Genomic DNA, 25195 nt, shown 5'->3' with positions numbered 1-25195 from the left:
ATTTAACCAAAAATTCATTTTTAAACACAGACTATAACGAAGTTGATACAGTTGGTTTTCTTTTTTTAATCGAACCATCAAGTAGAGAATTTGAAACCTCAAAACAGCTATTTCAAAACGTATTCCTCGCTGATGAAAATAAAAATATAATCTGTGTCAATTTTTGGGGTGGAATAAAAAAATTTGGCTTCGAACATATTTTGGATACTGGTCAAATCGTCGCTTGTATCAATTTGCAAAAGAGATCTGGCAACACAATGAAGAGTATACCACAATATCGTGCTACCGAGTTTTCATATTTTACAAAAACATCTAAATATAAATGTATTAGAGAGGTTTCAATAGAGCTGATAAAAATTTTCTCTGGATTGGATAAAAGAAAATTTCAAGAAGACTGTGTAGTTTTCAAGAATAATTTTGCTAGTATGAAACATGGCAACGATGTATCACCATACCGGATGAATAATAGCGATTATAATATTTCCAAAAACAAGATGTTTATAGATTCACCAATTGCCAAAGACGCTAATTTTAATCTTAGCGGTCTAGATTTTGAGTCTACCTTCAAACAAAGGGATACACAAGATATGGCACCGCAGGAATTATTACGTAAGGAAAAAGTAAACGCAAAAATAGCCAAATTGAAAATGTACGGGGAACCACCACCTTTAAGTCCAATAAATATAATAAATAGATCAAAAAATGCAGCTAACACATTCAAAAGTCCGTTGACCACTCGAAATAAAGTACAAGTTATCAGTGTAGAAAAATCTAGTATTGTTGATAAAGAGAACTCAAAAATAGAGACAAGCCCTGTGTTACCACTTAGAAAATCTGGGAAGAGACCAACTGTAAATCCTGTAAAATTAAACTTTAATGTTGTTGACAACGTAAATAATATAGCAGATCCTTTTGCCGATGACTTTGACGCTAGCCCACCACTAAGCTTAGATTAAATATTAACTGTGATTTATAAAAAACCCAACCTTTATATTTAAATCTAAAGATTTTGATTGTTATATTTATATGTATTGTGTAAGACCAAATAAAACGTTACGTTGATTTTTTATATTATTTCTTGAGATTGCATTAAGTATTCGATCGTAATCATTTCACTTATCCTAACTCCTACGTATGGGGTATCCAGGTACGAACTAGTTCTGTTAATGACAGTTCATGACGCACCACGAAAATTTGAACGGATAGGTCAGCATCGTCATATAAGAAAAAAAAATTAAACAGTTTTACGGCCTGCTATACCAGGTGTTTCATGATCCCATGGAATATAAGTCCCAGCAAATCAAAATAGATATAAGTTTTTAACAAGGTCTCTTCCGTGTTAGGGTAAAAAAAATAATACTGCTCAATAGAAATGATTACTGCTAGAGAAATTATAAAAATAGTATTTCCTAATACATTATTGAATTGGGTTTGAGTACCAACATCATCATTGTATGAGGTAAATTGGGATTTTACTTGAGCAGAGCCTACCGACTATATTCCCGCTTGCAATGCATATATAGTAAAAATGATAATGATTTCTATGGAAACAAATCGTTATCGAATATACACTCAGAAGTCCAAGATAAAATTAACTCGTAATCCTTATCATAATAACATGTAGAATTCTATTCAGTACTGATAGGAAGGTCTTTCTTCAGAATATGTGATATGTTAAACTATTTTTATTATGACGTTTCCGAAAGACTTGTATCTATTGTCATGTCATAAATTAAAAACCCAGCTGTCACTTGAAGGTGACCTTCAAAACAAGTCCATCGGCGTTTTTGACGTTACTAAACTGAAGTTTAAAGATTATTCTAATTTGAATTTTCTACCCGCGTAGACATGTTAATTATGAAAAGAAATTCATAAATACCCTTTACGGCAATTTTTCTGTGTTAAACATCAAATTGTGCCACGTAATAAGTGAAGTTTTCTGTGATAAACCTATATAAAAAGATACTTCGGCGGTGTATTCCTCTTTTAAAATCGTACGTACCTAAACTTTTTACTTTCTTGGCTTACAAGTCTTTCATTGAGTATCTATAAATAACTTTATCACCTGTTGTTGAATGAGCTCGTGTATTAAGTATATTTTATATTATGTCTTCCATACACGTGTGATGTAATTTAGTGCCGGCTGACCGGTATTAATTTACGTAGGGTAGTAAAGTTAAACGACAATAATTTTTTTAATATCATTTATCCAGTATAACAATAATCTAATGAATGTGGTCATAAATTATTAGTAGTATTGTCCTGTGAATAAATGAATTTATGAAAATTATAATTATATTAATTATCAAGCCTAACTGAATTTGGAAATAACCTTTACATTTAATTACTATTCCATTTTTAATAGTTAAATTAATAAAAATATAATATTTGGTGGATGAATATTTTTTTCTTATGATTTTGTTTTTTTTTTATTTTCCTTAACATTACACATTTTAATTTTACATCTGCTAGTAAACACTTTTGTTTTGAATTTCATTAAACATATTATATTTTTCATTTGCATTTTAATGTTAGGATTGTAATTTTAGTTGTAGATGTTTTTCACTCACCTTCATTAATTATTAAAGCTTTTTTTCTCCTATATTGATGGCAAAAGCTGATGTAAATTATGTGTAATATATTCATAATAAAACATATAAAGTTTGCCAATATTGCAATAAAGATACTTCATTTATGAAGAAGAATGCAAGCAAATTCAATCATCCAATATTTGATTTGTACTCCAATAAGAAATTAACATAAAACTAACATAGATTATCATTTATCTGTTGTTAAAAGTCAGGGCCATGTGATAACGCATATTATAGATATATTATTAGGTTGAGGTATTCCAAAATGATTCTAAATAGTTATTTAATAACTGTAAATACACATTGATAAGAACAAGCATGTCAGTAAATTTATAATTTGCGAACACTAAGCCTACCAGTTGGTTACTTATTTGTAAATGTTTTGGCTCTATCTAATATTCACACAAGTTCGAGTGCTTTTTAATTTGTTAAATCGTAGTCAGGTTTTTACAAAAAAGGAATTTATTAAATTGATATGGTTCTGGAATATTAAGCTTACTGCTGTTTGGCTAGATTAATTTTTCAGGCGAGATTGTAACCCCATATTAACCGCACATACTAGAACCCCATAGATGGGATTGTAAAGCTTGAAATGATTTTGTTTAACGTAAAGATTGTGTGCCCTCACACACTGTGATGATTCTAATATTTAGAAATTTCGTGTTGTATTATTTTTTTGTTTAGTTGCACACTATTAATACTATAAATGAAAATTACCGATTTTTAGATCACATTTGTAATATAAAAAACTGATATGAAATAATATTAACGGACCGGATCGGATCGTCACATACCTATAAAATACAGCATGCGGATTGCGGTCACTTACTTGACCAGTAGGTTTTCCTTTAGTTTGACAAGGTATTAAATGTTAACATAAAATGTCAGCGATATTTTATTCATGTTTTATGAAAAATATTAACGCCCCTGGTACACGCAATACTACAAAAAATCATACAATTATTTGACACAAAGATTTTGTGGATTTAATTTTTAGACACATGGTAGCTACAGATTACTTTTATTTACAGAATCATAGACAAAACAAAAGTTATAGTATAACATCTTACAGGTTTTCTGTTAGTAAGTCTAATATTGTAATAATTACAATCATGTCCTGCATATTTCCTAATGCAGCTTACAAAACAATTTATATAACAACTTCTGTTGCTCTGAAATTTCTCAAAAATTCACAACATATTTAAATTCATATATGATTCCTGAAATTTATGTTAATCTACTAGAATTACAATTTAAAACGATTATATGCGACCTTTAGGACATTAAAAATCAATTGTTAGCCGATTTATAAAATCAATAAAATTTGTTATATTACATTTATCATACGCTAAGCTACACGGCACACATTTGTGAGATATTCTTACGACACTTCTGAAACAATCTTATCCTATTAATCTTAATTGTTACAATTTCGACACAAATGTACTTAGCTATAATATTTACGTCCCGACTGTAGGTATTCTGTTGATCCTACTGAATTGGTAAGGTAATTGTTGCCGTTTTTCACCGATGTCTAGTATGAGTGAATTTGCAATTTGTTCAATTATTGACTAATTTTACCTGCATTTGTTTGTATGGAAAAATGGGTTACTTAATTATTACCAGTTTTCCTTGTAGTTTTACGTATGGATATTGGCAGTGATATCTTACAAATAGAAAAAGAAATGTGATTACGTGTAAAACACGTTGTATATATTAATTGTGACTCATTAACCATTGGATTAGCATGTTTGTTTATGTTATTAATTTTTTACTTAAAGATTTTACTTATAGTTAGTGTTACATGTTCCTGGAAGAAATCGCTTATTAGCGATAAGGACGCCTGTTGCCTAATAATTTACGTTACCTGTTTTTCTATATACGTATGTTTTTGTATAACGTAATAAAGTGTAAATAAATAATTCATTACAAGATTACCTAGCTTGAGCTAATGGCTGCAGCGTGCGAATTTCTTCCCTGAGGTCGTAGGTTCGAACCTCGGCATCTAACACTTACATGTAGTGTACACAAAAGCATCGTCAGGAAACCAGCATGTATCAAATCCAAAAATCGATGATATGTGTCAGAAAGAAGGGTGATTACCTACTTAAGAATATTATTATTATTTGAGTTATTTAAATAACATTAAGATTCAGAGTCGGGGCAGTGCTGAATTTGCTACGTCCTGATTTTTCAATAGTTGTTAACGTAATTAAATACGACTGGATACGATTGCCCTCATATACGAATAACGAATGTATTTAAATTATATCCAGCATGAATTCGATTTATAAACTTTCTAGAGCTTCCGGAACTCTGCGGTACAAGTAGATCTGTTCAAATTTAGAGCAATGAAATATTAAGTTGAAAAAAAATCACTCCTAATAGTGTTTTGTTCTGACTATAATGTCAGGCCGTGTCCTTTTGCTTGATAAGCGTTTGTTACGTTATTAATATGTGATTTTGTTCCAATTGGTGCAGTTCCTTACAATTTCCTTGTATAAGCTTGACGAAACAGCTGGGAAGGATTTCTCATCCGCTCTATCCCCTTTTCGAAACTGGTATTGGTATCGAACTGTTAATTTAGTTATTAGTAATCTTACAGCTGCACAGTCATATTATTAAAGAAAACATTTAGTCAATATACACATCCGATATAGATTACATTTATAGACGAAATATGTGTAAATTTAGATCTTCCCTTTTAATTAATGACGTTCATAAGTGTGCCTAGTTACCGATATGAATAAATATATTTTGATTTGACCTTGATCTAATCACTCATTACGTAATATTAGCATATTTTTAACAATTACATATTTACAAAGTTCATCACTGAATGATGGGTCTTGGATTGCTGCCAAAGTTGACGTATGTCTGCTGTTTATTTACATAACATCAAAATCGTCAGTTATGGTTTAAGAATGACATATCCTTATCTATTTATATATAAATATGAATCCCTATTTCCCTTGGTCACGGCATCACGCGTGAACAGCTGGACCGATTTCGGTAATGCTTTTTTTGTTATTGTCAGGAGACGGTTCTTTTGAAAGAAAAAAAATTAGGCAGCCTTCTGGCCCTGACGCACACCGTCGTCTTTTTGGGTTTAGACCCAAGTCAAGTTGTTTTCCTCATCACGTTTTCCTTCACCGTTCGAGCTAATGTTAAATGCGCACATAGAAATAAAATCCATTGGTGCACAGCCGGGGATCGAACCTACGACCTCAGAGATGAGAGCCGCAAGCTGTAGCCACTAGGCCAACACACTCTAAACAAAAAAAATAAAGAAAATAGCGCGGAAAATTAGAAAATTTACTAATACTTGTTTGGATAGCAAATTTATTACAATTCAAACATTGTTCATGTAACCTTGTGGCGTTTGTAACATTGACAGAATGTGTGCTGCAAATATCGTCAAAAGGATGTAAGAAAATTTAATATCGTTTTAAACAAATGCTTCGATCGGAGTTATTCTATTGATAAAATATATAGTATTGTCGGATAACCAACAAAACAATTTATATACGCGCCAGAAAAACAAATAAACAATGTTGTTTATCATAAAGCATTAGAATAATATCCTTGCCTGCGCAGATGCGATTGTTAGGTAACACTGGAGGGGGGGGTCAGCGGGTGAGTGACATGTCGATCACGTGATTGGTAAATCAGTTGACGTTTGTGTCCCGCGACGTCTGTGTACCATGCGCAAACTTTCCCCCACTCCCTTGTTTATTGCTAAAGAAGTTTGCCGGTATCTCCCTTGTTTATGGCTCAAGAAGTTTGCCGGTATCTGTACCAGTGACCCCAAGGGCTTCACTCAAAGACTAAACAGCGAGTGAATGGGGTAAAGACACGGCCACGGAGACCTAACTTTTTAATTTAGTTTTAGTATTTTTAAATTATTTATTATTATGTAGGTTAAGAGTGTAAATACTGAAATAAATATAATAAATATTTTCAGATAACATGTCTCGAGATAGATCGTCCCGACGCTTTTACCGCTCCGAGTCAACACATGACCTCCTGTCCTACATGGACCGCGGGCAGGCGGCTATTGACGAGAATAGATGGACCTTCGAAACCGCGTGGGAAGCTGCAAATAAAGGTACTTTTGATACAGTCAAAAAAAAGATAATATTATCTATATATCAATGCGTACATTGCCTATATACATACAGGATACGAAATTCAACCAACTGTTTCATTGGACAACTGTACTTTATAGAATGGACACTTGAATCCTTAGTTCGGATCTCTATGTCGTATTAAAATTTCAATTTAAAAATTGTTATTATCTCCCAAGGTTTTGGTAGACCCTTTATTAACGTGATCTGTAAAATAATTTTCTAACAATAAAAAAAAGGAAAAACGGACATCCCTCATTAAAAGTGATTTGAATTTGGAATGTGCATATCAGTGTTTCCAGCACCAAAGAGATCGGTCGCGACTATTATACGTAAATGTTACTGGCTGCTATGAAAAACCGCGCGCGGACTTAATTAAAAAAAAGTTTCCGTAAAAGAAAAAAGTAAGTTAATTAATTGTTCAAATTAAGATTTTATTATGTCTGCCTCATAATATAACTTTATAGAAGATTTTTTAGACATAGAATCGCTCCAGTGTAAATTAATAAAAAAACACTTCCACTCAAACAATGGTTTACTCCCTTGGCAAACAGTTTACACAACTTCTAGTCTAGTCTAAGTCGCAAGTGATTCCGAACCGAAAACCGGTTGCGTTCTCGCTCTGAATATACACAAAAGATGCCATTGTCTGAGCCTTGCTCCTGCATTTACAAGATAATATCTACGTCATACGAGAGGTGTAAAAAATATGATCCTTTCAAATTATAACTAAAAGATCTTAACGGGACATGATTTTTACTAGTTATGACTAAATCCTATAGTTTCTACATTTTCCCCTAAGACCCCTGTCAAATGCGCGCATAGTTCTTTTAAAGCTACTTATTTCGGAGCCAGTCTTTTCAACACAGTGTACCTGTTCCGAATACGCCTGCGAAAGTTTTTGGTGTAGTAATTGGCGTCGTCATATATTGTTCTTTAATATTTTTTTCAATAAGTGACCTGTATGTGTTAATGAGAATAAACTTCTTTAAAACTAATTAACTTTAAACTAACTCATTACAAAAAGTGTATTTTTATTTACATGAGAAACTTAATATATACGAACGAGAGATTCACGTCGCTATCAGCCCTCCAAATTTAGTCTACAAGGTTCATTCTATGGAACTTTAAAGCTAAACTATATGTCATTAAAATCAAATGATTGTTTAATTAATATCATAAAGAAAACAATTTCGGAAATATTGAATAATTTAAAACAAATTGTAAAAAAGGTTATATTGAGTTCTTAATCATTTTTATACAAAGCCAGCGTCACACGTACGTCCTGTACTGTCTTTGATAATAAAATAATATTATAATTGCAATTTTAACCATGCTCCAACACTTGAACATACATTTTTTAAATCAAATTTCATAAGATTTGTATATTTTATTATTATTTACCGTAGTCAGAGCAGGCCACAGTTTTTTCCAGCATGAATGTTTACTTTAGTTCTTCCAATGTTTGACTTATGTTTACGATGTATTTTGCTATGTCAAAGTTCTTCTAGCGTTCCATAACATTCATATCAGAATTATTATGTATGTACTGATTAGATCAGCGTATATAGAAAGCTTTCGGCGCGAATTGTGACAACGCGAATGAAGGATGCGCGAATAAAGAGCTTTTACTGTATAAAGATTTAAAGTGATACAAACATTTTTTACCTTTAAATAATTTTTTGTTATTTTACAGTCTCTTGCGCAAAGGAAACTCGAAAGGAAATTTTTAATGTATTTATATTTCAGTTGGTGGAATCTACACAGTGATAAGGTCCAAAGCGTTTGTCTCTACTGAGGAGATGGGCGAAAACTATTGTTTATTGGGTAAGAATTTTATTTTTCGCGATAATACATAATTGTATAATACACACAAAGGTCTAAGTTAGTTTCCAGTAACGTTTGATAGCCAGCCCAGAATGAAAGGCTCTCCTCTGGTCTGTCGCCCGAACGAGTTTCTTTGTTACCCAGTATTTTTTTTTATAAAATAGGGGGCAAACGGGCAGGAGGCTCACCTGATGTTAAGTGATACCGCCGCCCATGGACACTCAATGCCAGAGGGCTCGCGAGTGCGTCGCTCTTTTCTTGAAGGCAAGGAATTATGAATGCATGTTATTATTTTCCCAGCAATTATTATAATAAAATATATAAATAATTTTATAGAATAATAGATAGATAACTTATTAACAGTAAGTTGAATTAAGTATTTCGTGTTGTTCGCTGTTATTTAAAGATCCCATGCCATGTTGATTCGTAGCTCAATAAATTATGTTCAGGGGGCTTAGTCAATATGCCTTAACAGTAGTAACAAATTTAGTTTCCGACTTTCTACATACTAGTGTTAAGTAATCTTGTCTAAGCCCTCAGGTAGGTATTATCTAAAAATAAATACTAAATTAAGATTAGTTTAAAAAAAATTGACATTAATTTCCCACCAAATTTATTTCAATCCACCAAATTGAATATGTGTATGTTGTATGTGTAGTGACTATGTGTAGTTTTTTATGGATACCTTGTTTTATTGGTAATCTGAAATGATGAATTTTAGGTCCTTTCAAGGAGACCTGCGCTCGTCAAGAAGTAGAAGAACAGGACTTTCCACCAAATTCACCTCTCACGACAGCAGTCAACGCCATGAGAAGTCAGGGATATAAGGTAGCGCAATCTTAACAGTTATTCCGTAAAAATATATAGAATTCAGCTAAAAGAATGTTATTTTTTAAACAATAATTATTAGTAGGAAAATAAAAACCAAACGTGAACAAATAAAATATTTATTATCTGTTTTATTTAAATTGTATCTACGATACGAGATAGGGAAGACGCGCTTATAGTGTAAACTGATTGATTTTTAATTAAAAAATTAATGAGCGTTTATATTCCGTTTGCTATAATTTATTGTAATAAAAAATACAAACTAACTAACTACTTACTAACAACGTATATCTCTTTCTCATCTACTCGGAAGGTTTAGTTGGTAAGGTTGCAATTTACTCGCAAGCTAATACTTATAAATTTTTAATTTTTGCGACAAGACTTAATAATATTAGATGATATACATAACCAATTATTAACTGCTCTATCAAGCAACGAGAAGCATTGTTGCAGATAACACATACATTGTAAATAAAACCTAGGTTTAAAAGAGTCATGGAGAGTTGCCAGTTCTTTTCGTCCGTTCTAAGGCCTTGAATTGAGAACTGGCATTTTTTTTAATGAATCGCCATGATTTAACATCACGATCTAGCTTAAGACAACTATTATAAATTTTAATAATACTATTTACAGTATATTTAGGGAAACACACTATGTCGTGTTCTATTACTAAAGTACACTCACAAATTCAAACGGTTTAGACCTTTTCAATCTTTGCAGTTGGCCCGTGGTGTCAAGAAGTTGAATAGCCTCAGCATTCACGTGTGTAATAAACTTAGAACCATTTTTTACTGCCGTCCATTTGAGAACTGGCAATGATGATTATGTTCTCCATCTCCTATATTCCATCCTGTTCAACCCTAAAACTCTTTCCTATCTCAAAAATGACTTCGATTTTTTGGGAGCCCATAACTATAGCTTACACTCTTCCGAATACCCTTGAAATCCCATCTCATAACTCCTCCTTTCTTGGCGATTCCTTTATGGTCTCTGCAGTTAGGCTATGGAATTCACTTCCCGTCCCTATTCGCTTAGCTCCTTCTCTATCTTCCTTTAAATTTCTTCTGTACAAACATTACCTGTCCACATTGTATCACTAACTTTCTTAATTACTGACGTGAGACTTATTTTAAATTATCGTGATTCATGTGTCTTTTTATTTTCTATTTTTCTATTATCTTTTTAGTTTAGTTTTTTTTGTTCCTGTTTAGTTTTGTCTTAATAAATGTGTATTACAGGTATTTTTGCACTACTTGCCTATTTTATGTAATTTAATACATTTATTTTTTCTTTACTCACAGTGGTTGCCTGGAAGAGATCGCTCGAAAGCGTCAGTTGCCCTCCTTTTGATTTAATTATGTTGATTTTTTTGATATTGTAGTGTAACGAAGTGTAAATAAATAAATGTAAAATTAGACGCATTTAATGTATATTTCTTTTTTGACGTTCATAAGTGTACATTGTGTTGACTCTGACTTTGACGAACGTGTACATTGTGTACCTACAGGAATATCGTTGAACTAATTTGTGGTGTTTTAACACCATACAATGTAGATTCCGCAAACATATATACAATTTACTAATTCCAGTTACACACAGGCACCTGGCTTGTAGATGGCAACCCCCAAATAATTCTCTTTGACATCGGCTCAGCCGCGTGGCAGATGGACAGTTACAAGCAGGAACTCTGGAGCACCTGTTCCATTGGAATACCACATCTGGATGTTGAAGCCAATGACGCTGTTATACTTGGCTTTATGGTTGCGCAGTTTATCACGGAGGTAAGAATTTATTGAAATAATATGCCTATTTTTAATATTTAGGTAATAAATATATACGTACCATTATTGGTAAAAGAATTTTTGAAATTGGTCTAATATAGATTCTTTCTAATAAATAATTTTACTTTAAATAACTAAATATTAGTTTAAATAATTTTAAACAAAAGTAAAGAGGAACAGATGACGTAATAGAGCCAGCGGGGAAAAAATGGACGAATTTTTCTCAAAGCTTAATGAAAAAATTAGGCTTTATCCTAATAGGGGTCATACAAATACCAGAACACTAACAAAACTATCCTTAAAGCCCTATTCCAGCACGCATTGTTGTGTCAGTGTCTCGGGGTGGATTGCGGTACGCAATGGAGAGCTGGAGCGCTGAGGCGCGCCGGCCCGTAATAACAATTGCTTATGTAAAACATTAAATTAATGTAATTTTATCCAGTTTATTTCTTAAATGGATTATTTGCTTGCGATAAAATATATCGTGTAAATTTCAAAATCATGTTCTATATACATTTGCGTCATAAATTCAATTCAAAGTATCAAAAATGTGCTATGTTTGCATATTTTCTAGTCTACTAACTTTTGGAGTTTGGCGACGGATAGGTCCTCAATTAGAACTTATACTAAACAAATATTTCTTAAAACTATAAAGGAAATTTTGAAAGGTCACACAGGTCCAATGGTAAGCCTACAGTAGCTTAAGATGAATGTATCACGTTATTATATCGTGATTAACAATTTTTTTTTAATAATGACTTTCATAAGTGTAGATATCCATTACCTGTGCACATCGTATCCCTAGCTTTCTTACTAACTACTTACTGATGTGAGACTTATCTTAAATTATCGTGATTCATGTGTCTTTTTACTTTCGATTTTTCTATCATCTTTTTAGTTTAGTTTTTTTTTGTTCCCGTTTAGTTTTGTCTTAATAAATGTGTATTACTTGTATTTGCACTACTTGCCTATCTTATGTAATTTAATACATTTTTTTTTCTTTAGTCACAATTGCCTGGAAGAGATCGCTCGTAAGCGATAAGGCCGCCAGTTGCCCTCCTTTTGATTTAATTATGTTCAATTTTTTTTGTAAATAAATAAAATAAGTATCTTATCTTATTCACTAAACATTAGAGTACTAAGCCAATGAGATTATGTACATATATTAAATACAGAATATGGCTGTTGTAAACTCAGTCTGCGTAAAGATGTCGATAGTGTAGGACGGGGAATAGACTCGTTCTGGGCCTTGGTATCGCAAACTTTGACCTTCGCCATCGTATATATCCTCTATATATGTCGCTATTGTTTATAAAATTATTAAGAGGATTTGGACGACTGAGCGTGGCGGTTGGGTTTGTGTATTCTATAATATTGAACATTTTTAGTTCCGCAAAGCAGCTGAAAAGTACAGTGATACACCACCGCGAGTTGTGGCTCATTTCCACGAATGGCAGGCGGGCATTGGTCTCATTGTATTGCGGTAAGTTATTACCAATTTGTATTAGAAACTAATTATATCATATTACAGTGGAATCTCTACAACTCGAACCTTGGTAAGTCGTATTTGTCTGTAGGTGAAAAACTATTTAGACTTTGTAACTCGAACTAAATGTTATTTTCCAACGAAGTATATATAATATTTATTAATACTCTTTAACTCGAAATTCTAAAAGGTGACTTCGTAAGTAGTTATTTAAATATAACTTCTTACTTTGAAATAATAGAAATAAAATCCAAAGTGAATGTTCGGGTTCGAGGCTTCTGTTCTATTGTTTTTGTCAAGGAATGAATATATTTGTTTGGCTTAAAGGTCTCGTTACCAGGCCATAAAATTATTAAAATATATATATATATATATATCTGTTGCATACTCTCGAAAAATACACTGCAGCATAGTATTGTCTTTTGTTAACATAGCTTTTACACATTGAAAGAAAACAAATTTTTAACCGGATTAAAGCTATTTGTATTATTATAAACGTGACCACACACGCTGTAAAGCACGCGAAACGTCGGAAAAATTTAAATGTAAAATTTTGTAAATAATTATAAGTTTATAATAATACAAATAGTTTTAATCCGGTAAAAAAAATTTTCTTTCAATAAACTGTAGCAGTTAAATCGGCTGAATCTCGATGTTCTTGTTAAGTTGAAAACTAGTTAATTCGATTTTTTTAACATTTTCTTTGACATTCGAGCTATAGATTCCACTGTATATACTATTTAAAAAAACGCCTTAAATATTCATACATAAAGCAAATTAACACTTAACCTACATGGTAATAACTAAAAATAAATAAACGATAATATTTTTAAATTAAATATATTTATTGCCAGTGTTCGTCATGTGGATGTTGCGACCGTGTTCACGACACACGCGACCCTCCTCGGAAGATATTTGTGCGCTGGCAACACTGATTTCTACAATAACTTGGATAAGGTTTGTTATACTAAAAATAAATTTTTATAGTAAATTCATTCGTTTTCTAATGTCCAAAAAAGTCAAAAGCCAAACTATAAAGTAACATATTTTACTATAGATATTTTGGATACAAATATAGTAATATTCATAATAATAATTACCTGTGTACCTTTATCGCTAGCAGAATTTCCTATATGTATGTATGTTCCGCTGTATTTCTATACTAGTTTAATGAGCCAGGTGCCAGCCAGCACCAGCTCTGGTGTCACCGGTACTATCTACCAGGCTTATCTTAAATCTTTAATCCCTGTGCACTTGAACCCCTCGGGGGTCCCCTAAACTACGAAGGGGACAAAATCATAGTAGGAGGAAAAACACTTTAAACCTAGCCGTTTATAATTTTCCGCCTGCTCTGCGGCAGCTCTGTAATACATATATTTGTATCATTCTAGTTCTCAGTTGACGAAGAGGCGGGAAAGAGACAGATATACCACAGATATTGTATGGAGCGTGCCGCGGCCCATATGACGCATACATTCACCACAGTTTCCGATATTACAGGTATTATAAGAGATTTTTTACAACTATGATATTTGCCATATTACCTTAACATACGTTTTGATGCCCTGGCTTTACGTAGAGATGTGGGGTCACTCTGCATCTTCAACCGCATTTACTTTGGACAGTGTTCAGAGGAGTTGTTTGGATTGATACCTGCAGCAGAGTTTCATCGTCGGCCGTCGTGGTAGAATACGAAATTCCACCCGTATCACCTCGTCAGTCATTCCACAACTTTTCTTAAGGAGGAACCACCTACCCACTAAAGTATTTTCAAACCAATAGGTTCCTTTAAGAAAAGAGCGTACTATTTAAGAGGCCGACAACGAACACGCGAGTCCTCCTTAACATCAGATGAGCCTTCTGCAATCTTCTATTAAAAAAATCAACAACGATTGCGTTCCCTATGTTAATGATTTTTTAATATAGATTTATCAATATTCCTAGCGATGTTTAAAAAAATGTGTTGAGCGTACGAATCCTAAGATCATGCGTCCGATGGACATTTTAATATTTAACTCTCGTACGATGAAGGAAAACAGAGAGGGAACTGTCATGCCTATGACCCAACAAGTCGACGACGTGTGTCAGGCCTATTTAGAAAAAAAATATCACGAAGCAGATATAGAAAACTTTAAAAGGTTTTTCTAAAAGATATATGTAATGGCGATATGAACATTATTCACAATACGTTAAACAAGATTTGAGCATTAAATAATTGTTACACGATATAGAAACAGAAAAATCATATAAAATTTCTTCATATTCATTTTCTTGTAGTATTTTCAAATAGTTTAGGATTTTTGAATAGTATAATACATTTTTTTTTAAGAAAAACACTTTTTGAACGGATTAAAGCTATGTATTATTATAAAAAACTTATAATTATTTATATAATTCTAAATGTTAAATTTTTTCCGACGTTTCGCGTGCTTTTCAGCGTGCGTGGTCACGGTGACTGAAGACAAAAGGTGTTAAATGTCAAAAGTATCACGGTGTCCTCTATTTTCGAGAATATAGGATACCCTGAGTCATTTTTGCAAAAACCCGTCATCTTATAATCGATATCAATTTCGGCGAAATAAATACAGATAACACAACTTTCTCTGCAGCTGTGTGTGTTAACACCTTTTGTCTTTAGTCACCGTGACCACGCACGCTGAAAAGCACACGAAACGTCGAAAATTTTTTTTAGAATTATGTAAATAATTATAAGTTTTTAATAATATTACATAGCTTTAATCCGTTCAAAAAGTGTTTTTCTTAATATGTAAAAGCTATTTTATCGAAAGACAATACTACATTTTGTTTTATTTTTCCAGGATTCGAAGCGGAACACCTTCTCAAAAGAAAGCCGGATTTCATAACGCCAAACGGTTTGAATGTGAAGAAATTTTCAGCGCTTCATGAGTTTCAGAATCTTCACGCGTTGGCTAAGGAGAAAATCAATGAATTCGCTAGAGGACATTTCTATGGGTAATAAATAGTTTATAGCTTTTAAAGACCTCGGCCAGTTCTTGCTCCACTATAATTATAATGCATTAACATTCCAATAGGTCGACCACTGGAATAGTTAAGGTATTTAAATACATTCAACATTTCATAGACATCATTCTCCAAAGAGATAGATACAAGATACATAGATTGTAGAAGAAGACTCATAGATTACAAGAAAGTAGATAAAATAATAATATTAACGGGAATGTGCCTTTTTTCTTAAGGGGGCTCAACTCTAACGATACAGATGTTATACACCATGCAGGTTTTAATAAACAAATTACATGTAACTAGTGGACCTGACAGGCGTCGTCCTGCATGATATTTCAAGCGATTAGGATATTAAACATAGTATGAAACGACTGCAGCGTCATCTGCCGGGCTTGTAAATCTAAACCATCTAAGGCGGCACCCGAACGCATAAAAAAAATATCATTCAAATCGGTCCAGCAGTTTAAGCGGTTCAGTGAGATACACACGCACAGTAGAATTGTATACATAAAGATAAGAATTATATACATTATCACATTAAACACAACAAAGTACATACACAACTATTTTAATTATTGTCTTTTTAAAATTAAAAGTAATTTTTTTAAGTTTGGTTTTTTTTAAAGCGTTTTGGATGGTAATAAGGTTTCTGTATGTGTTCTGTGGATATGTTTTTCTTAATATGCTGTGCCTAAAAAATCTATATAAAACACATTTCGTTAACACAATTTTACCCCATTCAGCCCGAGCTGAGCTGTCCCTTAAGGCCAACAGCGAGATCCCATTCCAAAAAATACAATTTTATTATTTAATCCGTTATGTTTCTGGAAACTTCGGGATAGTTTACATTCAAAATTATCATACATCATTTTAGTAGAGGCCTTTAAAATTATGATTCACTTAATCTTTACATGAGATTAAATATAGTCTATGTAAAAATACAGGCATAAACGTAATATGTAATATTTTACAGACATTTTAACTTTGATCTGGACAAAACGTTATATTTCTTCATTGCTGGTCGATACGAGTTCGGTAACAAGGGCGCGGATATCTTCATAGAAGCACTCGCACGGCTTAATCATTATTTGAAGGTATGTATTCAACATTATTTACTATCAATTTTTACTTTGTACTATATTACAGATTTTTATATCTGCAGTGTTCATAGTCCATATATAGATTTTGTATGAGACATTTTTCAAATAAGCAAAATTTTATTTTAACTTTTAAAATACAGTCAAAATCCTCGAAAGGACTACTCATATTTGGTCGTAAAACCGATAGTCAGCCAGATGACGTTGTGATTAAGTACCTAATACATAGAATTCAGCCGGGACCTTTGATTTTGGTTAATGTAACCGGTATGTGTGCTAAACGATGTGGTGAACGGTTTTGACTGTAATTATGAATAACTCATAATTTGTTACACGTTAATATTGACAATGTTTCAAAATATGACAAATGATTGTTCACGTAAACTTCAAGTATTTTACCATAGTAAAATACTAAATTAACAATTTTCACTGAAATAGTTCCGTACCAATTCAACTTAACTTCAAGAAAAGAGCGTAGAAACTCTTAAATGTTCGTCTACACACTTGCGAACCTCCTGGAACTGTGAGTGTCCATGGGCTTTCACTTACGATCGTGTTATCTGCCCGTTTGCCTGCTGCCGCTATAAAAAAACTTATTTTTATTATCTATTTGGTACCACGGCATTCTTAAGCTTCCAGCTTATTTTTGCTTAAAGGCTAATATACACATATCAAGTTGACTAAAAATCTACTAAATTTTAACTTAATTTTAAGTGACTTAACCCGTGTAAACATTGAATTTAGTAAGAAGTTGCAAGTTAAAATTTAGTTGCAAGTAAACAAGGTAGAATAGAATTTTGTCTATTTTTCGGTTAAGTTGGTGGGCGTGGGACAGGCAAAATTTAGTTAAATTTAAGTGAAAAGCATAAACTGGCGGAATGATTGCAACGTAGTTCCTACTTAATTTAAAATAAAACTCTTTCGAAAATGTCGAAGTGGACGGAAGACACGACAATAAAGTTAATTAAAGGACAATTGTTTATGGAATATTAAAAGCTTAAATTACAGATTTTTTTTTGTTCTGTGGTCGTCCATCTTGAGCGAACAAATGAGTTTATCTAGTTATTTAGTATTTTTACGTGTAAACGGTTACTTAAAATTAAGTCGCTTGAAATTTAGTTAAGACTTGGCAACTTAATACGTGTAAATCAGCGTTAAAACAAAGGTAATCATTTTCAGGCTTCCGGGTCAGAAATGACCGTAGTAGCTTTTCTAATATTTCCCGCTAAGACGAATAACTTCAACGTTGAGAGTTTAAGAGGTCACGCGGTCACCAAATCCCTTAGAGACACTATACAGGATGTTCAACAGCAGATTGGAAAGAGGATGTATGATATATGCTTGAGGTATGTTGCATTAATTTCCTTTATTATTTTATTTATTAAGGATTACTTATAAAGTATAAACTCTTTTTGAGGTTAAATAACAAACTGGCTTATCATTATTGTTATTAAATAATATATAATAATCAAGTGCCGCTTCAACTCATATAGTTGAAGGCATAAATATTTCTTAGACAAGTAGCTTTCTATGTGACACATGTCAATTGTCAAAGTTTGAGATATGCTAGTTTCTTTTTCGAGGGAGTGTTAGACACGCACATAGGAATTCCATTGGTACACGGGTATCGAACATACGACCTCATGATGAGACTCGTAAGCAACTAAGCCAACACTGTGGTTATAAAATTATCATTATAATGATAATTTAATGATATAGTAGATTATGATTTTATTGGAAATATTTTGAGATTCATTGATCTGATTTAGTTAAGAGGGTTATCCGCGTTTTGGGTACTAAAGTGTGTTAAATCTTTTCGCGAATTAAAATATTTAACAATATGTTAACTAAACGACTGTTATCAAACACACAACAAAACTGTCCAGCTTGTGTTACCACAACGCTGTTGTTAATTGATTATGTATACGATAAATAAATTTAAAAAATACCTGCGTACAAAGTACACATGTCAGAAGGGAAACTTCTTTGGCAAACTAATTTTAAAACTTGTTCATATTTATACAAATCTAAAACTTTAGATTTCCGAGACTTAGACTTATTCCCGGAAAAGGGAAGATATTAAAAAAACACTTTTTACCGGATTGAAGCTACGTCACGGTGAAAAGCATGCTGTAAAGCACGCGAAACGTCGGCAAAAATTAAAATCATATAAAAGAATTATAAGTTTATAATAATGCATAGCTTCAATTCAATAAAAAGTGTTTTCTTTAAATGAGAAAAAGCTATGTCAATGAAAGACAATACAAAAAGGAAAATATGTTAGGAATTTAATTGTCTTTTAAATATGTGTGGAAAATTAAAATTAAAAAACTATTATTATTGTTCTTTGACTAAAGAAGTTTCACTTCAATAAAATCTGTGTTTCTCACCGAAAAAACTTTATTTCATTAATAGGGACGAATGAGTGGGTACTTTTATAAATTACATTTTTTTATTCTTCGTCACGTGGTCATCGTGACCGTAAGTTTATAATAATACAAATAGCTTTAATCCGGTTAAAAAATTGTTTTCTTACAATTTTTTTATTTATAATTTCAGAGGCCATCTCCCCGACACATCAGCCCTACTGCAGAAGGAAGACACAGTTCGCCTAAAAAGATGTATTTACGCGTTGCAACGTGACGGTCTTCCGCCTGTTACAACCCACAATATTGTTAGTATCATCAACTTCATAAACCAGTAGCGCTATAACCCGATATGGTTTAGGTCTCAGCTTGCATCTACTTCTTTTATATACAAGCCTGTGAGCAGCCATTTGTGAAACGTCGGTTTATGGATGACAAACCCGACTTTCTCCTGTTGGCCTCTTCCGTACGGGCAAATGTCAAATTATCTATATTTTATTACTATTTTTTCTACGATAACGAATAATATTTTGCAGGTGCATTATATATATCGCTATAAAGTAGTTAAATCAGACAGTCAATTGAATCTCTAGTCAGTTAATAAAAGATCGATATTCAATCAAGTCGCTAAAGCTCCGTCAGACAAGTGAGTGAACGAAACGTTTAACGAGTTTCCTAAACGTTCCTAAGCAACAAGACTAACCTAACCTAACCATTGACAATAAAGCAAAATACGGAATCAGTTCTTCAAGATCAAACCGAAATAACAATAACAAATGAAATAATCATGGCGGAGTCTTGTTATACATTGTTAATCAACACGCTGGCTTTCGGTCAGACAGATGGTTAAACGGTTTCGATGCTGCTTTATTTAAATCAAAATGCTAGCGAGTTGATTGAATATCGACATTTAATCAACTGTCTAGAGATTCAATTAACTCTCTGATTTAACTACTTTACTGCGACATATATAATTCTTAATAAACACTGCCGTTTTTATATAAGCAACTGTGTGTCTCTAAAAAAGTAAATATAGTGATAAGGCCTCTCTTAGGGCGCTGTGGAACCAGCTGCCCACTGAAGTATTTCTGAACCAATTCCACTTAGGGTCCTTCAAGAAAAGAGCGAAATTTTGAAAGGCCGGCAACGCACTCGCGAGCCCTCTGGCATTGAGAGTGTCCATGGGCGGTGGTATCACTTAACATCAACCTAACCTCCTGCCCGTTTGCCTTCTATAAAAAAAGAAGAATATCCAAAACTTGAACTGTTCCCTGAGCTTCTACTCGATTTAAACCAAGAAAGATCTCAATATGACTTACTTTCCTGATTGTGGACAAACATACAAAGTACAACTATTTGTAAGCCTAAATAAGTAATACTTAACATTATTTTTTGAAGGTTAAAAATCTGATTATTTATTAGGTGGAAGACTGGAGCGATCCAGTTCTCAACTCAATTCGAAGGTGTGAACTTTTCAATACAGTGAACGATAAAGTTAAAGTGAGTATTTTTTTTATAAAATCCTTATTTATCTTATTCGTTATTATATATATTCTTATATATGCATTCTGAAGCTAAATATAGAAAACACTCATAACATATATAAGGCTAAAATTGGAATGGTTTAATTATTAAGGTTTTTGTCTCATTCTGACAAATGGTGTTTACGCTGTCAAGAAAAGGGACAGTTGAACTTGGAGTGCATTTATTTCAGGTTTTGTCTATGTTCAAAACGGCGCTTGATAATAAATATAATATACTTCTAGGTTATATTCCACCCGGAATTCCTTTCATCCACCAACCCCTTATTTGGTCTGGACTATGAGGAGTTCGTCAGAGGTTGTCATCTTGGAGTCTTTCCTTCATATTACGAGCCCTGGGGTTACACGCCTGCCGAATGCACGGTTATGGGTATACCTAGTGTCACAACTAATTTGTCTGGTGAGTTTAATATATTTCTTGGGATAATTTGACAATTTTGTATATTTTATTGACAGTAATAGGAGTCTTTAAAACGAAAGATTTAACTTGATTCATAGTCTGGTTAGAGTCATATTAATTCACAATATAGAAAAAAGGAATATCATATATATATACGGTGTATACATATATATCTCTTTATTTTAAATAATTAAATCATAGAGCAGTGTTGGCCTCGGTAGTGCCTTCAGCGTGCGACTGTCATCCCTGAGGTCGTAGGTTCTATCCCCGGCTGTATTTAACATTCGCTCAAATGTTGAAGCAAACATCGTGAGAAAACCAGCTTGCATTAGACCCAAAACGTCGACGGCGTGCGTCAGGCACAGAAAGCTGATCACCTACTACTTGCCTATTTGATTAACAAATGATCATGAAACAGATACATAAATCTGAGGCCCAGACCTAAAAAGGTTGTAACGCCATTTGAGAAACAAAATCATAATTTGTTACATAAGAAAACCGCTGTGTTTTGTACAAATGTAACCATAGCAGTCTTGTTTAGGAGACAAATGCATATAAAAATAGATTTTTTATTTCTTTGTTTACCATTTTTATGTTTAGGATTCTTTTGTAAAAAACCCTAAAGTAATATGTGACTGGAATCCGTTAGAACAGTTGTTTTGTTATGTTCTATCAAAAGTGGTGAGTTATATCAAATCTACATGAGCTACCCTCAACCAGGTCATGCGTTCGAATCACTGCATCAATGGACTTTTCTTTGCTCAATTGAGCTGGTACGTTGAAGGAAAACATCGTGAGGAAAACGCCATCTGTTACACCCAAAAATCGGTGACGTGTGTAGTCAGAAACCTATCACCTACTTCCTCACACGTGAGAGGAAGACAAGTTGTAGCCCGTTATTTTCTAAAAATAATTTAAAATTAATCAATTCTTGATTAATTTCCAGGCTTCGGTTGCTTCATGCAAGACCACATAGCTGATCCGATGTCGTACGGCATATACGTCGTGGATCGCCGCTACATCTCATTAGAGGGCTCTGTACAACAATTGGCGCAGTATATGTTCGACTTTACAAAGTGAGTAGAATTTTACTTGTTCCGGTGAACCCCTTCCAGCTACATGTTAACCTCACAAACTAGTTAACAAGAAATGCGGGTATTAAAACTGACCTGGATATTTGATATGACTTTGAACTCCAATTAAGATTTAAAAAAAAAGTCTGTCGAAAAGCTAAAGTTGGCCAATAAAAATTGAAACCTTTACGACAATTATACTATGACTTAAAACTTCTATAAAAATACATTTATTAAATCGAAATTTATCCACAGACTAACAAGACGTCAACGTATTATACAAAGAAACAGAACGGAAAGACTGAGCGATCTTCTCGATTGGAGGAATTTGGGAATTGTAAGTAGAATTATTTAATATAATTTTTTGAGTGTTAAAATTTTCTAGTGCTTCACAAAAATTATTAATTAGAATAAAGTATATTTTTCTAAACACGAATTATAGGAATTAGAATTAGAAAATTCTTTAAAATAGAAAATCCATCAAAGTCAGCATCTTTTGTTATTTCAAGCCACTTCAATAGTTGTCAGTCCGTTAATCCTTTACTTCAGTCCAGGTACGCTCTGTGAAAATTACAGGTGTATCACCTCAAAATATCATGCTGATCGTTAATGTATGTTAAAAATAATGTTGGACATAAGTTGCTTCCTGGCGGAACTCCATACATAATTTTGTTGAAGTTGAAGTAATTTTCATCTTGAGTCCAATGTGGAAATGACAATTAAAATACAACCATGACATTCGAGGAGAATCGTTGCATGGTATATGAAAAAAAAATCGAATTAAAAATGCCGTTATGTCTATTATGCTTAATGTTTTCGTTATTCCAGTACTATCGTCAGGCGCGAGCCGAAGCACTGAAAATCGTATATCCTGATTATGTTGACCACATGCATATGGAACTCGGAAAGCGATTTAACTACCCACGCCCAATATCCGAGCCACCCAGTCCCACACATTCCAGTGAGTTTCATCATATTTTGTTCAGCCGCTTTATTTACTTTCTAAAACTTTTGTTTAAGGCTTTAGTGCTTAAAATTATTGGTGTGTATATTTAAGTTGCGTATATATTGTATGTATATTTATGTATTTTATAATGCTGATTAAATTTTACCGCAAACCTACTTAAGGTTTTGTTCAAATATATAATCTTTCATTTTTGAGTATTTTTTTTACTAAAATCTTTTATCATTTTAAATTGATGTCCCAGTAAATGATAATCTACGTACAGATAGGTGAGTACATTTCAATTTCGAAAAATTTGAATTTCGAACACATTTCTTCCCACAACCAGTAATTAAAAGCCGACAAGAAAGCTCATGGCTGACCGCATCCTACCACAAGGAAATAGAACAACACAAGGATACAAAAGATGAAGAAATACAGACCAGTCTAGATCTGGAGGACAAAGTTAGACTTCAAAAGTCTCTAGAAATTCTAGAAGTGACAGACGTAGAAGTATCGAAAGATATTGAAGTGAGATTCGAAAAGGCGATTGAGCTGGAAGTCAGCGAAAGTTTTGACGCTAAAGATCTGTTTGAACCATTGAACGCGGCTGTTGCTGAACAAATCGAACAACTGATCGCCAAACTCAGTGATTGTGTTGAGAAAAACTAGTACGTACGGCACGTGTGTGTTTTAGCACCGATTTGCAAAGTATAGGCACACATTTTAGTATTTGTTAAACTAGTTTTGGTTATTAGATATTATTGGGAAATATTCCTTCTTATAGTTTAATAGCAGATTAAGGATAGCATTAAGGAAGGAAGGAAGGTTGGTTTTTGTGTGAGCAAAACGTTTTATCACACAGTTTTTGGCACATGGTGAACAATATGTAATCAGTTGGTTGAGTTAACTACGAATATTCTAGAAAAACCGACTCAAGCACTCGCGTGAGAGGTTGTTAGACATTGTTTGGTGAGGTTATTAGGTAGGAGAGTTTGCACATATTTCTTGAAGTCTTACTTTTATTTGAGTTTGAAAGTGTTTTTATTGTACAAGATTGTAGGTAATGATTGATGCCAAAAAATTTGGAGTTTGTGTTACATTTTAAGCAGATTTAAGATATCTGACTGTGTTTTATCAGGTGAGAATTTGGTCTCTCTAACCCATCCACGGTTTGTTGCGTATTGAGTGCCCTCGTTTCCTATCAGTTAAGTTATACATTATACGTTCCAGGAGCCACGACACCAGCCGCTTCAGTCCACGGTTCTGATGATGAGGATGAAGTGGACGAGGAGAAGGAGTTAGCCGAACTGAGGATTACCGATAACTAGTGGTGGTAACTACCTATACAGTGGATAAATTGGTAATGTATCGGGAAAGCGGTATAGTGCTACAAATGTGTTAGATCTAGATAACACACGCCATCTTATTTCTATTTATTCTTGGCTCCGACATGTGTGTAGCACTATTTGGAGAATAATCTAGAAATAACATTTTCTTTTGTTATTAAAAAAAATTATAATAACTTTCTTGCCTGTTTTTTTATATTTTTTATATGATGATTTAAATATATTTCTTATATATATACACATATATATCTGACAAATGTACAAAAAATAGTTCCTGCCTGCCAAACTATTACCTCTTATGAATACTCATATTTATCAAAAACTAAAAATGAATCAACTATATTTTTGATAGCCGAGTTTCTATACTGCTTATTTTGCAATTTTTTCCCCTTTGAAGAAATTATGATGTTATAAAGCGTAGTTTCAAGTGTTTCAAGTAGAAAAATTAATCTTTACTATGTTAGAAATGTCTATTTTTGTATGAAGTGCAATAATTATTTGAATTTGTGCGCATTTAAAATCAAACAATATAAAAATCGCACAACCAATACAAAAATTAGAAATTTATTTGAGTGTTTTTATAATTTATATTATTCCTATAATAAAATATGTTTAGCTTTCGACTGTAGAATATTATGGTAAATATATTTTTGATGGTGTTACTGATAAAGAGCAGTAACTGCAGATTTCTATACGCACATTGAAAAAAAGACATTTTATATCATAAAGTTTTCTTGATATAGTATAAAAATCCATGTTTCTTAAAATATACAATGAAAGTCACTAGAACTATGAACTATA

At 32.8% G+C, this 25195-nt stretch overlaps 1 protein-coding gene across 2 annotated transcripts; it reads left to right on the top strand.

Annotated features, from left to right (window-relative positions):
* The first annotated feature begins 1773 nt into the window (after positions 1-1773).
* LOC123717458 (glycogen [starch] synthase) lies at positions 1774-25155 on the top strand. Of its 2 annotated transcripts, XM_045673456.1 has the most exons (19): positions 1774-1994; positions 6556-6699; positions 8468-8545; positions 9267-9373; positions 10963-11154; positions 12543-12637; positions 13495-13597; positions 14032-14140; positions 15460-15613; positions 16599-16719; positions 17902-18068; positions 19282-19396; positions 20511-20588; positions 20855-21029; positions 21976-22105; positions 22358-22439; positions 22931-23063; positions 23395-23716; positions 24279-25155. In XM_045673456.1, coding segments are annotated over exons 2-19 (2301 nt in total). In that variant the 5' UTR covers positions 1774-1994; positions 6556-6560; the 3' UTR covers positions 24280-25155. The 2 variants fall into 2 exon arrangements, with proteins under 2 accessions (XP_045529412.1, XP_045529413.1); XM_045673457.1 differs by lacking the exon at positions 23395-23716 and having other exon boundaries at positions 1779-1994.
* Positions 25156-25195: the final 40 nt, after the last annotated feature.

This window comes from Pieris brassicae, chromosome 12 (assembly GCF_905147105.1).
Source record: "Pieris brassicae chromosome 12, ilPieBrab1.1, whole genome shotgun sequence".
Taxonomy (NCBI): Eukaryota; Metazoa; Arthropoda; class Insecta; order Lepidoptera; family Pieridae; genus Pieris; species Pieris brassicae.
Note: the sequence above shows the minus strand (reverse complement) of the source record. Positions and strands in the feature narration are given on the sequence as shown.